Source organism: Eubalaena glacialis, chromosome 17, assembly GCF_028564815.1.
Source record: "Eubalaena glacialis isolate mEubGla1 chromosome 17, mEubGla1.1.hap2.+ XY, whole genome shotgun sequence".
NCBI lineage: Eukaryota > Metazoa > Chordata > Mammalia > Artiodactyla > Balaenidae > Eubalaena > Eubalaena glacialis.
This window is the reverse complement of record NC_083732.1, coordinates 43,255,636-43,273,757: the sequence shown is the minus strand read 5'-3', so window position 1 is coordinate 43,273,757 and position 18,122 is coordinate 43,255,636. Positions and strand designations below refer to the sequence as shown.

General features: G+C 36.3%; 1 protein-coding gene across 2 annotated transcripts in view; it reads right to left on the bottom strand.

Moving 5' to 3' along the window:
- LRRC69 (leucine rich repeat containing 69) overlaps nucleotides 1-8,008 on the bottom strand; it is a 98,186-nt gene extending 90,178 nt beyond the window's left edge. For both annotated transcript variants that reach the window (XM_061172104.1, XM_061172105.1), the window contains exon 1: nucleotides 7,826-8,008. In XM_061172104.1, the coding sequence (XP_061028087.1) occupies nucleotides 7,826-8,008 (183 nt within the window). The remainder of the gene's footprint in view (nucleotides 1-7,825) is intronic.
- Between the last annotated feature and the right edge of the window lie 10,114 nt (nucleotides 8,009-18,122).

Below are 18,122 nucleotides of genomic sequence, written 5' to 3'. Positions count from 1 at the left end.
GGTTGGGGGTCCTCTAGACATCTGACAGCTAGAGGAAGAAGCAGAAGTTCCAGTAGGGGTTCAAGAGGCTTAATGCAGGCTTGGGCATACAAGCAGAGGCAAAGGAGGAATGAAAGTAGTGTAGAGAGAAGGAATTCACTAGGTGCCTGTGTGCCAGGACAGGATACAATAAACAGGTATGAGAAAGCCCTGTTTTTATAGCAAAGCCAGGTTTAGAAAACAGGAGGCATTACCTACTTGATGGAGGAAGAGCGCATTTCCAGTGGATGGGACAGGAGAAAGGACAGGCTTGATGCTGACAAACAGTACAAACGATGTCAGATCCTTTCTGTTCTGCCAGACTTAGTGAGACCCAGAATGCCCAAGGAGGGAGAGATAGGGAAAGTTGTTGCATATGCTTTTCCTCTTGTGTTTCTCTGCATAACTCCCATCCTTCAGATCTTACCTCAGTTGCACTTCTCAGGTCTACCTTCCCTGATTTCTCTGACTACAACTCCTCATAACACAATATAATTCTTCTTCATGACACTTTTCGCAATTATAATTTTACATGTATTTGTATATTTGATTACCTTTCCCCAGTAAACCTGAGAGTAGAGACACATGATGTTTTCATTCCTTTTTGTATTATCAGCATCTAGCAGAGTGCTAGTCTACTACTAGCAGGCACAATAACTATTTGTTAAACATAGGAAAGAAGGAAGGCAGGAAGGGAAGGAGGAAGGGAGGGGGGTGATTGGGTTAGGGGGTAATCCAAAAGGACAGTAAAAGTATGAAAAGGAGAGACTAGGGACGCAATAACAATTTACAAACTACCCAACTCTGCTTAGAGTTGCCTTTATTTACTGTCAATTGTTTATGGTCAAATAAAAAGCTATGGCAGACCACATCTTTGTCCTGGGCAGCCACACGTGTGAACCACTTAAGGTGAACATTGCTGTACTACCATTGGACTTTATGATGCATATCAACAATGCTGTACACAATTAGAGATAATGGCTATTTGTTTCTTTGGAGATTTTAAACCTATCATGATAGCTCTGTGTTTGATTAAGTTGGACTTTGAAAATGGCTTACATCCCATTCCACTCAAATTGACATTCAATGGTTTACTAAGTGCCAGGCACTAGGGACAAGACAAGGTCTCCACCCTCAAGAGTTATAATAAAGGGCATCTTTGAAAATTGTTGATATACCAGCACTTCATTAGTCCTAGGCCAAATGTATTCACCATAAATTATAGGACATTAATCCATTTTTTTCATGTCATTAGAAGTGATTGAAAATTTCCAGTTTCATTAGTCAAAATAGCAAAGAAAAAAAGAATAGAATCTGTATTCTCTAAAGAATCTCCTTCCGTTTTATCATTGTTGCTAGTTAGACCACAATAGCCACTCTAATTTATTTCAAAGTTTCATGTTGCTAGTTAGACTACAATAGCAACTCTAATTTATTTCAAAGTTTCAATGTCAGGTATTGAGCTTACATATATTAACATTTAATTCCCAAATGAAGACAAAGACCTTATTTTTTTTTTTCACATCTCTATCCTCAGGACCACCATAGACACAAGAAGATGAATGGTAAATATTTGTCAAAAGAATGGATATGTAAACAAACGGAGAGTGGGAACAATTCATGTATTGTTCAAACCTGCCACCTTTAGGCAATCCAATTTTTGTTTTCAGGAACTGTAAATTGAACAACACACCCTGGTGAATTTCACACTAAGTGTATAGAATAATAAGACAATAGAGCTGAAAACAACCGCAAAAGAGACCTCATTTTATACATGTATTCACTGGTTGACCTTGGCAAATGACTTAACCTTTCTGGATCATAAATTTTATTAACCATATGAGAGTGATAATTATAACTTCCTTGAAAATGAACAAAGAGTTCCTAGCATTGTGTCTGGCTCTCAGTATATGGTGGATGCTGTTATTCTATTTGATACCATTTTGTGAGTGCAAAAATTTTGTAATTATTACTTTTGTTTTAGGAAGTTAAACATCAAGACTATTTTAATGCTGTGCATTCTGTGGCAAATATAACCCCAAAAATCAGTATATTGGGGCAAACTGGACTTCCTATGATGATAAAAGAAAGACTAACCCAAAAGTCAAGCACAGTATAGACCCAAAAGAAAAAAAAAATAGATAGGGGGAGTTTCAATCATTATTAAAAGCATGACCTGTAGCACCACAAGAAAGAATTCAAACTAACTTTAAAAAAACACATTCGGGGATTTTATAGAAAATTGTTAGAATAAGAATTATGATCATCTTTGAACAATGACATAAGTATCACCAAGATATGAAGACCACAAGGACACTTGGCAGCATTTCAGCTGAATGCCACAATGCACCCTGCCTGCTTTATCTGCTATATTTTTCTCCTTAGCACTAATACTACCTCACATCCCACTTGTTTTGCATGTTTCTTTCTTTCATCTCTTTTGACTAGAACATAGCTCCATGAAAGCAGGTATATTCATCTGTTTTTTTCTTTTTTTAATTGCCAAATTACCTGAGACACAGATGGTGCTCAATACTTAAGTGTGGCTTTGAATAAATGAAGGCAGAAATTGAGACCCAGTGAGATTAAATATCTTATGTTTAGTTGGTGAGTGGCTGAACAGGTTGAAGTATCAGGACTTGCAGACACTCTTCCAGCGCTCTTTGCAGCTCTCTAAGCTCTCTCTTTTCTGAAAGTTTTGTCTTCCTTTCTCTTAGCAACTGGGAGAATGAGCAGTATTTCTGAACTATGTAAATAATCTCTATCTATCTTTTGAGGGTTTCTAGCACATTTTATTCAAGGTGCTTCTAGAACTCCCATTATAAAGGGAAAATAGATTTTTTTCAAAACTCCACAACATTGGAGACTCTACATGAAAAAAATTGCTAGTTCATAGCAGTGAAACAATAATGCCATTAGCCTGAGTCTGACTTGTAAAGCACTTTAAAGATAGACCACAAGAAGCCTAGTTTCTAATCAGTTGAATTCTTCTTTAAAAGTAAAATGTGACTTCTTCTTTCAAAGTAAGGGCTGAGCTGAGCCAACACCCTGTTTAAGGAAATTGAATTGGGAAGTCAAAATTTAGGGTCTCTCCTAAATAGTCAAAGGATGAGGAGGAGAGTAATGCGGGAGCCACAAGAAGACAAAGTAATAATGATCAGACTCTTCGGCTTTTTTTCCTGAGGGAGTATATTTTACAATCTGTAATTTTTTTACTAAACAACTATCAAACGGAGAGAAGGATACACATGTTTTCAGATATGCAAGAGTTCAAAAAATTTAATTACCACATACCTAGACTAGGGTGCTATCTGGAGAGTTATTTCTACAAAATAAGTAAACCAAAAAAGTAAACCAAAAAAGAGGGAAAACATGGTTCCAGGAAACAGTGGGTCCAATTCAGGAGCCGCAAAGGGATATCCGGGCTGACAGTATCCAGCAAACCTAGATAGTAATCAGCTTAAATTGGGGCAGGAGGACAGAGGCTCCTGGAAGGAAGTTACTCAAGGAAAAAGCACGTTTGATAGGGTATGTAATATGATCACGTTTAAAATAAAATGAGGCCATGATAAAGGCAAAAGGCACAAGAAAAAGTGAAAGACAATTAGAAACTCCAAGGGAACAAAAATGGTATATGAGGAAGAAAATATAATCATAGTACATTAATTGGTTCCATATAAATGATATTTACTTATTAACAGTATACGTTTTAGAATTTTAGAATTCTCCATGAGACAAAGATTTAATCATGGTGATAACTGAATAGATTATAAATACTATACATCTCATAAAAGTAAGAGGTTTATAATTTGTGAAGAGGACGAGGGAAGGAGAGCTGAAAGTGGATTACAGATGCCAACATTGCCATCTTACCAAGTGGGGAATAAAAAGAGATTGTAGTTGATGAAAAAAGAAACAGGGGTTTCCCTGGTGGCACAGTGGTTGAGAATCTGCCTGCCAATGCAGGGGACACGGGTTCGAGCCCTGGTCTGAGAGGATCCCACATGCCGCGGAGCAACTGGGCCCGTGAGTCACAATTACTGAGCCTGCGGGTCTGGAGCCTGTGCTCCCCAACAAGAGAGGCCCGCGCACCGCGATGAAGAATGGCCCCCGCTTGCCACAACTAGAGAAAGCCCTCGCACAGAAACGAAGACCCAACACAGCCATAAATTTAAAATAATAATAATAATAATAATAATAATCTCCTTCATTTAAAAAAAAAAGAAACAAAGGCTGGGAGATTGGGATTGACACATAACACTACTATATGTAAAACAGATAACTAATAAAAACCTACAGTATAGCACAGGGAACTCTACTTGATACTCTGTAATGACCTAGATGGGAAAAGAATCTAAAAAAGAGTGGGTATATGTATATGTATAACTGATTAACTTTGCTGTCAGCAGAAAATAACACAACACTGTAAATCAACTATACTCCAATAAAAATTAACTTAAAAAAAGAAACAAAGGGGTAATAATATTAAATTTAAAAGATAACTATGGAGAAACTAAACATATTAATATAAATATATTTGGAAGATGAAGCATGATATCTAAAATGGACAAATCAAGAAAACAAAAGAATTAAAAGTGGTTATAAATAGAGGTCAAAATTGTGGGTGAGGGGGAGTGGATCAGAAGAGAGTTACTTTTTATTATAAACCTTTTATATTATTTGATTTTCTTAAAACAATGCACTGTTACTTTAATGGAAAAAAATTCAAGCAGAGGTGGAGAATTGGCTCTTGGTTCAGTCAAATTTTAAATTCCTTTGCAAAGAAACTCTTCTGTCTCATTAGAAAAGTCCAAATCCCAAGGATGTCCACTCTCACCACTATTATTCAACATAGTTTTGGAAGTCCTAGCCACAGCAATCAGAGAAGAAAAAGAAATAAAAGGAATACAAATTGGAAAAGAAGAAATAAAACTGTCACTGTTTGCAGATGACATGATACTATACATAGAGAATCCTAAAGATGCCATCAGAAAACTACTAGAGCTAATCAATGAATTTGGTAGAGTTTCAGGATACAAAATTAATGCACAGAAATCTCCTGCATTCTTATACACTAACAAAGAAAGATCAGAAAGAGAAATTAAGGAAACAATCCCATTCACCACTACAGCAGAAAGAATAAAATACCTAGGAATAAACCTACCTAAGGAGGTAAAAGACCTGTACTCAGACAACTATAGGACACTGATGAAAGAAATCAAAATGACACAAACAGATGGAGAGATATACCATGTTCTTAGATTGGAAGAATCAATATTGTGAAAATGACTATTCTACCCAAAGCAATCTACAGTTTCAGTGCAATCCCTATCGAATTACCAATGGCATTTTTTACAGAACTAGAACAAAAAATCTTAAAATTTGTATGGAGACACAAAAGACTCCAAATAGCCAAAGCAATCTTGAGGGAACAAAATGGAGCTGGAGGAATCAGGCTCCCTGACTTCAGACTATACTGCAAAGCTACAGTAATCAAGACAATATGGTACCAGTACAAAAATAGAAATATAGATCAATGGAACAGGGTAGAAAGCCCAGAGGTAAACCCATGCACCTATGGTCAACTAATCTATGACAAAGCAGGCAAGCATATACAATGGAGAAAGGACAGTCTCTTCAATAAGTGGTGCTGGGAAAACTGGACAGCTACATGTGAAAGAATGAACACCCTAACACCATACACAAAAATAAACTCAAAATGAATTAAAGACCTAAATGTAAGACCGGACACTATAAAACTCTTAGAGGAAAACATAGGAAGAACAGTCTTTGACATAAATCATGCAAGATCTTTTTTGACCCACCTCCTAGGGTAATGGAAATAAAAACAAAAGGGACCTAATAAAACTTAAAAGCTTTTGCACAGCAAAGAAAACCATAAACAAGACGAAAATACAACCTTCAGAATGGGAGAAAATATTTGCAAATGAATCAACAAAGGATTAATCTCCAAAATATATAAACAGCTCATGCTGCTCAATATTAAAAAAACAAACAACCCAATCAAAAAATGGGCAGAAGACCTAAATAGACATTTCTCCAAAGAAGACATACAGATGGCCAAGAGGCACATGAAAAGCTGCTCAACATCACTAATTATTAGAGGAATGCAAATCAAAACTACAATGAGGTATCACCTAACACCGGTTAGAATGGGCATCACCAAAATATCTAGAAACAATAATTGCTGGAGAGGGTGTGGAGAAAAGGGAACCCTCTTGCACTGTTAGTGGGAATGTAAACCAATACAGCCACTGTGTAGAACAGTATGGAAGTTCCTTTAAAAGCTAAAAATAGAACTACCATATGACCCAGCAATCCCACTCCTGAGCATATACCCTGAGAAAAACATAATTCAAAAAGACACATAAACCCTAATGTTCATTGCAGCACTATTTACAATAGCCAGGTCATGGAAGCAACCTAAATGCCCATCGACAGACGAATGGATAAAGATGTGGTACATATATACAATGGAATATTATTCAGCCATAAAAAGGAATGAAATTGGGTCATTTGTAGAGACATGGATGGACCTAGAGACTGTCATACAGAGTGAAGTAAGTCAGAAAGAGAAAAACAAATATCATATATTAACACATATATGTGGAATCTAGAAAACTGGTACAGATGAACTGGTTTGCAAGGCAGAAATAGAGACACAGATGTAGAGAACAAACTTATGGACACCAAAGGGGGAAAGCAGTGGGGAGTGGTGGTGGTGGGAGATTGGGATCGACATATATACACTAATATGTATAAAATAGATAACTAATAAGAACCTGCTGTATAAAAATAAATAAATAAAATTCAGGGAAAAAAAAGTCCAAATCTGTTCTACAAATGCACTTTTGGAAGTTATTATTAAAGGGGGAGTTTTTGAGTATTACCGTATTTCTTGGAAAGATATGGCCACAGACTACAAACTCAAATAATTTTGGAAACCTAAGAGGAAATGAGGTAGGTGAAGGTAAGAAAATAGAGTTTTGTTTTTGTTTTTTTTTTTTTGTAACTCTGAACTCAAAAGTAATGAACTATAATGAACTACAATGACTTGGCTGGTTATAGGTTGTTTCAGTGCTGATGACAGTTTAGAAGTGAACAAAAAGAAAACTGCAAAGTTAATATCCCTTGCCTTCTCCCAACCTCAAGATTTTAGCAGCTGGAGTTTCACATTGTTCAGCAGAAATGTTTAACACAAGCATCTGGGATTCATTCTGTTGCTCTTTATAAGGATATTCTTTATTTAAAATACTAACCTTCTTTTAAAGACTACTTCAGAAGAAATGAATGTTCCCTCCTTCCCATTTCCTGCCAACACTCCATTTCAATGTTCAGCCTGCTCTAGGAAATTGAAAAGAACTCCCTTCTTACATCAGAAATATCTCTTCATTCCATATGTAAAAGCTTCAGGATAGTCCCCAGGGTGAACAGCATCTCCAGGATCCTCAAACCCACTTCCAGATGGAGCCCCCAAGGTAGACAAGTAGATCCAGGCTCCCAACCCCTTTCCAGATGACAGCCTCCAGAAAGATGAGTGTGGCAGAGACCTAACCCTCTGATTCTAAATGTGGGTCACAGAACACGTGGATAAGTTGAAACATCTTCTCTCCCTACCATATGTAATTCACTAAGGGAGAAAGCCTTCTGATCCCTTTCCAGCAACCATCCACATGAAGTCTCCAGGGAGCTAAGTCTCCAGAGATTGAAGGCTTCTTGTTTTCTCAACTCTTTTCTCTCTTCCTATTTTCCATCCTCAATTGAAAAAGATAATGCTGTTCCTCACCTGGGTCAAGGTGCTTATCTCTGGGCACACTTTGGGGATTCGGTTATTCTGAAGGTCTAGAGTCTTCAAGCCAGGCAGTTTTTCTAACATTGAGGGCATCTTTGTCATGTTCTTTCCATTTAAGGTAACGATTTTAGTGCTTTTACCGCCCTTCAGTGCTCTTATTAACAACCTTTCAGCCATGGGCTTGGAAGAGAGATAGCTTCCTTATTACACATCTTTAGAACCTCTAATTGCAGAATTGGTGTGTCATGGAAACAAAAACATTCTGAGATCTACCATGTTGAAGGTGGGAGGCATTAGATAGTTTCCTGTGTAAAAGGTACGGAGGGAAAATAACTGATTCCAGGTTTGGGGCAGGAAATGTACAAGATGAGCCTAGAATATCTTGTGCCAGAGGCAAAGAAGTTACCAAGGACTAATGAGATCACATCAAAGGACACAGAAGCCACTTCTAAGGGCTCCCACTAGTCTAAAATGGGAATATTTGAGAATCAGAAAGAATGATGAGTGGACCGAAACATCAAAATAATTAAAATCTAAGAATTCATAATGGTATTATAAAAATAAAAGAAACCCATTGACTACCTTGGGACTTGCTAGGGAACCAACTCAAAAGACTGAAAAATGATAAAGGAAAAAAAATGAAGCATTTATTCTGCTTTTCCAGTACAAACTGCATTTTGGTATAACCTAATAAAGTTCTTACTCATAGAAAAACAGAAGCCAATAAATGAGGAAGAAAAAAATAGATTTAGAAAAAATCACCATTTTGGTAAATCTAATGAAATAATGGATATATGTAAAGATCACAATTGGGTGCTAAAAGCATTAGGTGAAAGGTTGATGAGGAAATTTGCGAGTAAGAAATCAGGCTAATAACTTAACCTACTAATCAATTTTAGCACCACTAAAATTGAGACAATCATATATTGTTTTTAAGTCTCATGATGTCATGCAATAAAAATTACACAGCGCCACCTATAAAATATTCTTGCCTAAAAACTGAATCTGAGTTTAATCATGTTTCTATATCTAAATACCATTTACAGAAAATATGAGGACTAGAAAACAAGCTAAATTAATCTCAGACAAGCAGTCAGCCAAATCTAGAACATGGGAAATTCTGCAAGGCAAATGACACAATGTTTAACCAACAAATCAATGTCATTAATAAAAAGAAGGGGAAACTGTTATGAAATGAGACTTAAGAAAAATAACAGTCAAATGCAATCTGTGAATCTTGTTTGGATCCTTATTTGAATAAAAATATTTCTAAGTTGATTGAGGAAATTTGATCATGGACTGGGTATTAGATGATAGGAATTGCTAATTCTGTTATATGTAATAATTACATGGTGGTAGTATTTTTTTAAATGTACCTAACATTTAGAAATGCATCTGAATTTTCAAGTGAAAAGCCATGATGTCTTGAATTTTTTTTTTAAATAAGCAGGGCAGAAACGTGGGTGGAAGAAACAGATCAAATAAGATTGACCAAACATTGGTAATTATTGATGCTCAGTAATGGGTACATAGGGGTTGATTATACTATTCTTATTATATTTTGTATAATATTTGAAAATTTCCAAGTGAAAGATTCGGACAAAGACAAAAGAGTAAGGGAGAGGAGATGAAGCCAATGATATTTGATTAGAACCCCATTTGGGCTACATATATATATCACATTTAGACTGCTGATTTTCAAAAACATGAATACTGTAAAATGTATTCCACAATGAAAGTAGTCAGAACACAATTCCATCTTCCTTTGTAATTCACAAATCCCTTTATTCATTCATTCAGCAAACATTTAGGAGTAGCTACTATGTGCGACACTGTTCCAGGCACTGGGGATAGAGGAGTGAATTAAAATGACAAAAACCCCTCTCTCAATGAAATTACATTCTAGAAGGGGGAGAAAAGCAAGCAAGATAAATAAGTAAACTTAGTACATTAGATGGCATTGGGTGTTTAGGAAAAAATAATAAAAACAGGTTAAAAAAACTAGGAAGTGTGGGAGTGAGGAGTTTGCAATTTTAGGATGACCTGAGAAGGCTTTACTGCGAGGGTACTATTAGAGACAGGAGCTTTTCCAATAAGAGGGCAAAGCAAGTGCCAAAGTCCTAAAGAAGAATCATTAAATTTATAACAGGCTATTATAATGAACATCAATATCAAAAAAAAGAGGTGCTGATTAATAGATTTCCAATTGCTAGAATGATAAAATAATTTTTCAGCTACTTAATCACTGCTCTTTTTATCTCTTCCAAACCTATCTTCCAATGTCTTTTGATATTGTTTTAGTTTCCTAAGAACAATCATGCTGTTACTATCTAAACAAAGTGATCATAAAGCTTTGGTTCTCTATTTTTAAAAAAAGTCTCATGGACACTCATCTCCTCTAAAGTAACGCTGTATGGCCTGTACCCCAGCTGACACTATCTAAACACTGGTGATTTCTTCCTGCTTTAAATGGGTAAAGAAGCCACCACAATCGAATACTGCTTTTTTATTAATTTGCTTAACATAGAAAATCTGGTAAACATTCTTAATTCCTCCTCCTGTCTTACTTCCAATATGCAATCAATCCTATTAATACTGCCTTTTCCAGTTATTTATTGCTGAGTAACAAACTACTGTGAAACTTAATGGCTTAAAACATTTATTTTATTCACAAATTACAATTTAGGCAGGGCTCAATGGGGACAGCTTGTCAATGTTCCTCTTGGTGACAGCTGGGGTCTGGGGCAGAAATTAAAGGCTCATTCACCCATATCTGGTGGTAGGTGCTGGTTGTTGGCTGGAACTTTAGGGCAGTTAGCCAGAACACCTACCTGTAGCCTCTCCTATGTGGCCTGAGCTTCCTCCCAACACAGTGGCTTGATTCTAATGGAGAGCATCCCAAGAGAGAAAGTGGAGCAGAAGTTATATTGCCCTAGCTTCAGAAGTCATGCAGCATCACTTCTGCCACATTCTATTCATTAGAAACAAGTCACTGAGGCCAGCCCATATTCATTCAAAGGAAGAAGAATTAGACCCAACCTCTTGATGGTAAGTAGACATGTCTTAAAACCCACAACAGTCTATCCCCTGGCCATGAGTTACATACATTCCTCCAACACACAAAATAGAGTTGCCTTCTACCAAGAGCCCACCTCCCCAAAAGTTTCAGTTATTTAGAGCATCAGATCCCAAAATCTTGTCATCTAAATCAGGTACAAAGTGAATGTGGCTTCTCAGGGGCAGTTCCTTAAGTCCAGCTCAAGTACAGTTCATCTTGATCTGAAGACCTATGAGCTAAAGAGACAAGATATCTGTCCCCACATACCCAGAATTTAACAACTGGTGAAACATGGAACAGGCAATAGACAGTTGCACCCAAAAAAGTAGAAAATTAGAGGCACAAAGCAGCCACTGGATCATAGCAATTCTGGAACCCAGCTAGATATATGTTGTCAGTTCCTTGATTAGTGTTCAGTCCTACTGCCTGGGACTAGCTCTTGGTTCCCCTTTCTGGGCTCTTGAATTGTCTTTCTCTTTCCATAAAACACAGCCCATGTTTGCTGAATTTCCTCAGACTGCTTCCTGTCCATAGAAGAGTCCAAAGGCCTCTCTTCATTTTTTTCTTTTTTGGTAACAACTTTGCATTATAATTCACATATCATACAATTCAGCCTTTTAAATGTATAATTCACTGGTTTAAGTATATTCACCAAGTTGTTCAACCATCACCACAATCAGTTTTAGAATATTCTTATTACTCCAAAAATAAACCCTGGATCCTTTAGCAATCACTTTCCCATCCACCCAGCCCTAGTAACCACTACTCTCCTTTCTGTCTCTATAGATTTGCCTATTCTGGACATTTTATATAGATGAATCATATAATATGTGTCTTTTATTCAACATAATGTTGTCAAGGTTCATCCATGTTATAGCATGTACCAGTACTTCAGTCCTTTTTATTGCCTTAAAATATTCAATCATATGGCTATACTATATTTATCCACTTATCAGTTGACTTACATTTAAATTGTTTCTACTTTTTGGCTATTACAAACAATGCTATGAACATTTGTGTACAATTCTCTTGGGCATATATATAGGAGAGGTCATATGGTACCCTCTGAGGAACTGCCAGACTGTTTCCCAAAGTGGCTGCATCAGTTTATATTCCTACCAGCAATGTATGAGGGTTCGTCTTTTCACTTTATACTGTCGCTTTTGACCCAAACTGATACAATCCCTTTAAAAACTTTGTATGTTTGCCTTGAAACAGTTCATAATTCACTCCATCAGACAAAAGCAACACCCAAAAATCTCTTTGCAATAGCCCTTCTCTATTTTGGGTTCCCATGTGAAACTACTGTGGGACAATAGCCTTAAGAATTTTAGAAGCTCTCTCATCTGTTGTTTAGAAAATGTCTTTAATCTTCCTGAGGTCTTAACAAAGCGTTTTACAGTCATGCCTTTGGCTTCATCTTTGGAGTTCATTTTCGTGACAGTTCCTTATCTGGAATTCATTCCTTAATTTTAGCATCATTTACTGTCTGGAGAGGCTAGGAATGAGAAAGTTTTGTTTTGTTTTTCAAACCCCAAAATTCATGGCTCATTTATATTTAATAATTTGTCCTCTTGCTTGCCTTTCCCCCGTCATTTACTATAGGCAGCTAGAAGAATCCAGATAGTTCCTTAGGTAGATCATCCAGTTGATGAGATATAGTTCTTATTTTCCATGTTAATGCTGCTGGCATCACTGCTAAACTTTCTTCTACTATGTAAGAGAAGTCACCTTTCTTCCAGGTTCCAATAACATTTTCCTCATATTCCTTTAAACCCTCACCAACAGCCTCCTGGACTGACAACAGGCTCCTGCTAACAATCTCTTCAAGGCCTTTCTTACTTACACCTGAGGCCCAGTCCCAAAGCCCATTACATGGTTTAGATAATTTGTTATAACAGCAAATTCTGTATCAGGGTTCAATCAGAGAAAAAGACCAACGAGGACTCATATAGACTTTGACCTTAGGTAATTATAGAAGCTGGTTAAACCATCTGTGTAGGTCTGTTGCTTTTGTGTCTGGTGCTATGCCTGTCCCAGAATTGAGATGCTTAAGGAAAAAATCCCACAGAAGTGGGAGAAGCTACAGGCTCAACTGTTAATTCACACTAGTGAAGTGAGCCAGTAGACTAGCAACAGGATGCGTGATATTAACACTAGATGCCTCCAGTTTTTTCCAGTTAACATTGTATTAGTTTAAGGTGTACAACATAATGCTTTGGTATATGTATATGCTGCAAATATTACAATAATCACATATTTATCAAGTGCCCATTACATGCCTAGGCAGCATTATAGCACTGTGGCATGGGGGACACAGTAAGGAACAAGATAGGTCATTTCTTTCATGAAGCCAACATTTCAATATAATAAATGCTAATTTAAATAAATACACAAAGTGGCAAAGAACCTGATTTTGTTGGTTCAAGGAAGATTTCCTGCTGTTGACTGCTGAGTCCAGTCATAATGTGTTTAAAAGGACTAACTGGGCTTCCCTGGTGGCGCAGTGGTTGGGAGTCTGCCTGCCGGTGCAGGGCACACGGGTTCGAGCCCTGGTCTGGGAGGATCCCGCATGCCGCGGAGCGGCTGGGCCCGTGAGCCACAATTGCTGAGCCTGTGCGTCTGGAGCCTGTGCTCCGCCACAGGAGAGGCCGCGATGGTGAGAGGCCCGCGCACCGCGATGAGGAGTGGCCCCCACTTGCCGCAACTGGAGAGAGCCCTCGCACAGAAACGAAGACCCAACGCAGCCATAAATAAATAAATAAATCCAAAGTTAAAAAAAAAAAAAGTTGTGCCATTTTAAAAAAAAGGACTAACTAGTTGATGAAATAAATGTGAGGGGGGAAAGAATTTAAAAAGGAGCATGAAAAAAATGTTCATGGCATGAAATACACAGGGCCATGGGGAATATAAATAATTCTAGTGCGTAAGTCTATAGAAAGGAGTGATGGAAGTTGATGCTGGAGAGGTATGTAGGACCAGTTGTGAAGGACCTCCTTTAAACGCCACAATAAGGAATGTGGACTTCATCCCATAGGAATGGGGAGCCACTGGAAAGTTTAGGTAGGGAAAACAGTAGCCAGATTTGCATTTCTGGCAGTTCACAGCAGCATGGAGAGTTTATGAGAGTTAAGACTGGAGGAGGGACAGCAATTATGAGGCTTCTGTACTATTCTAGGTGAAAGAGAAAAAGGGATAGAGAGGAAATGATAAAGCATAATGTGAGTAAGATTGTGACTAGAACCTGATCTCATAGGTACATTAGATGGGATGAACCATAATTTAGGATGTGAGGGGGGAAATGAGAGTTGGGCAGGGTCAGGCTGTGGCACACGTCCAGCTTTATGAAGACATAGGAAGAGAAAAGTAAAAAAGGAGATGGGGTTTACCATTTCAATGTTTTGAGTTTTGACCTGCATCTTAAATGCATTCCCTATGGATGCCCAGCTGAAAGCGTTGCTAATCTCTTTGCTGTATGTGTTAGCTTTGTGGAATGTCAGCATCCAGAGCTTTCCTAGCAACCAGAAGTCAATCTATTTGGCAGGATAATCTGATGAAAAATCACCAGGTTTTGAGACAGCATCATCCTGTGAATTCAGCACAGGACAAGGAACCTTAAATTGAATGTTAATCCAAACGGAGCAATTGACTTATTATGGAAACTTAAGTAAGTCAGTCAAACTAAGCTATATCTGTCTTGTCATCAGTAAAACAAGACAGAATACCAAACTATTCCACTGAGATGTGTGAGAAATATCTAACTAATGGCTGTAAACTACTGTGGAAGTATAAAGTGCTATAAGAATGCTAAACTATGTAGCATTCTAGAATCTCAAGGACCTTAAAGTAAAAAAAATCACTAATTTTATTAACACAGAGAGGGCTTGTTCCATTTATTAATACTATATAATACAGAGAACCTGGGTAATTCCTACTCTTATAGGGGTCCCTATGACAAATTAAAAAGGCTTTGAATGCTACAAAAATGCATGGAAAACTGTAGTTCATAAATACAGGTTATGGCAGAAACCAATACACTTATTTGATTTGTTTTGGCAAGCTTATTTTGTGATTAAAATGTGGTCTGAGACGTGGGGCACACATAGCCCCAAGGTAAAAGTTTCCAAACATAAGCAGATGCTTCATGTACTAGAAATCTACTGTAGAAATTCTCTCTTCTGTAATAAACAAGGGTATTGTATTTCTCTTGGTTTTCTGTTTAAATATGGAAATGGAAGTTTTGATTTAAAGGGTTTTGGATTCTCAAAGGCCTGCCTTCTATAGTCAGCCTTGCCATTTACTAGCCGTATGGTTTAGCAAGTTATTCATTCTTAACCTCTTCAAGTCTCATCCCCATTATCTATGAAAACAGGGTATTGGGCATACCAACCCCTGCTGGACCTTAGCTCCACTATCCTCTTCCTTATCCATCACTACTTCAACCTAACACACAGCAGGGAGACAAGTCCTTGGTGCAACAGGCATATGTTAGCACCTTCTATCAGTTCCAAGAGTAGTGCTTGCACACTTTAGATTTAACAAAAGGTGAAGATCTTGATTTAAATGTCTATGTGAAGCTGTACAAAAGAAAACATAACTACCTTTACTGAGAATTTACTGTGTCAGGCAGTGTACTAAATTCTTTATATAAGTGGACTTATTTAGTCCTTACAGAAGGCAGAGGTTGGTATTTTAAGCAAAATCAGGAGAAAGATTATAAGTCATTCCTGTTCAGAAAAATAATAAATTCAGCAGGCTTGTACAAAGAAAGTAATTTGTTTCAGTAAGGTATACTAGTCATCCTGATTACACTGAAATAAGACAACTGTAAACTTCTTCCTGGTCAGCATATTAACCAAGGTTTTCTTTTCTTTTTTTTTTTTTTTTTTTTTGGTCTGTATACTTATTTTAGAGGACCATTATATTTTTTAGATTCATTAAAATCAAATTGTCCTAATTGACACATGAAGGTAAATTAACTGTAACACACTATCAGAAGTTAAGAAAAAAGAAAGCTCTCTTGGGTTCCATTCTTCCTTTCAACTAACCAGAAGACTTAAGAATTCATCCAAGGGTAATATAAATTAGAAAGCAGCCCTTCTGTGAGCAAGCAGAATTCTAAGCCACTATCTTGTTCTATTCCTAACGGCCCATTAGCCTAATGAAACTCCTCAGTCATATCCTATCCTCTCAGCTGATCTTACAACTATCAACAAACATTAAGCACTTAATATATAGGCCAAGCAATCTGCTAGATATTTTAATAGTAATCAGCAAGTCCTTGTTTCTAAGCACTTAAAGACTAAGGGGAAATAATAACAACAATCATAATAATAAACAACTAAATGTAAATAACTAATTATAAGTGTATAGTTACTAGAAAGCAACATGCATCAAGTGGGGTACCTAACCCAGCCCAGGTAGGAGAACTCTGGGGAGCTTACCTAGGTTGGTGCTATTTAAGCTGAGACCAGGACAGTAAGCTAGGTGAAGCAGGTTGCACCCAACTCCAAATGTCAGTCCAAAGGCCTTACAGGAGGGAAAAAGATGGGGTAAAGAACAAGAACAGATGTTTCTAAAACTTACTTTAAAAAATGAATTAGAAACCCTGTGAGTTCTACTTTTTCCATAAGATAGAGAAAGATATATTTCAAACAAGACTTAGAAGAATCAATGTATGTAAAAACACACGGACATGAAGAAACATCTCTCTCTCATTTGTTCAGTAAAAGTAAAAACAGTATGAAATTACAAACTAAATTTTCAGAAAAAAACTGTCCTTCAGCTAGTTCATGACAAACTATACCAAGACAATGTATTAACAAATATGTGGCAGCACTAATTTGCACAGATTTCCTTCTTACTGCTTCATATTCTTACACGCAAATGTTTATTCATTTTTCTTTTCTTCTTTAACACCCAAGAGTTTTAGATATTTTTCTAATTAATTTGCCTTTCATTATTTTAAAATAATAAAATAATATAAATGTTATAAATAATAGAATCTGTGACTATTACTTTCAATTATATATGAGGACAAAATAAAGGCTGAATAAAATTCTAAAACAAAAGTTTTCTCTACTTCTAAATTCTAAAATTATTAAAAAATAACAATTTGAACAAATGTTGATTTAATCATTCATCTTTTATTTTTCTTTTAGCAAACATCAGATAATATGAACAAAATTTTATTGCTCACTATAGTTACACACACTCTTTTTTGCTTTATATAAGTTAAAAAACATATTTAAGTGGATAAAATTCTTGGCTAAAGACATATTCCAGAACTCTAACATATACTTTTCTGAGTTAGGACAAAAGAAAGCTTATCAAACTTCCCTAAGAGACCAGCATCAATACAGCAAATTAAATTAGTATATGTTGCTATTAACATCTGCCATTTTTTAAAGACTTTAATTTTAGTCTTTAGGTTACAGCTAAAATAATTTTTATCTCAAGTTTTAAGAAAGAAGAGAAGCTGACCATACAAATCCTGTTCATTACCATATTGGTCATTTAAAAAATAAAAAATAATAAAAATTAAAAAATATACCTACAATCAAGAAAATTCTACTCATCCTGCTAGAAAAAAAATAGCTACCAATAAGTTATTTTAGAATACTTTAAATATAGATGGAATTTATAATAACTAGATTTCTTTGTATCTTGTTTTATTACTTCTTAATGCTTCTCTTTTAAAGTAACAGATTACTTCAAAATAAAGCCAAGCTGCTTAGTATTTTACAATTTTATTCTTTTATAAATTTCAGACCCCCAAAAAAATTCAGATCAAGGATTACAAAACAAGCAGCCTTCAGAATATATTTTGTTTGGCAGGCAGAATGGTTTTAATCTTTGGCAGTTGAATACTTTCATGTAGTACTTATTTGCTCTAGATGACCACAACAGCTCCTGCCAGGTTCCCACACAGTCACCTGCTGGGCATGTGATTCTGATACCCTGTTTTTAATATTATAAAACCCAATATTTACTTATAAAAATTAGTTGCATTCATGGAGAAAAAATTCAAATTTTATAAACTTGATGCAAAATCTTACTAGTTATTTTCTTGAGAAAAACAGATCAAACCAGAAAGGTCTCATTTTTATAATACCCCCTTACATAACAAATTATCAGACACATTTGTACATATGGGTACTATCTTCTTAGAATATTGTTACAAGTAACCTAAAATCTGAGCTAGACAAATCATTCAACTGAAAAGTATTGTAC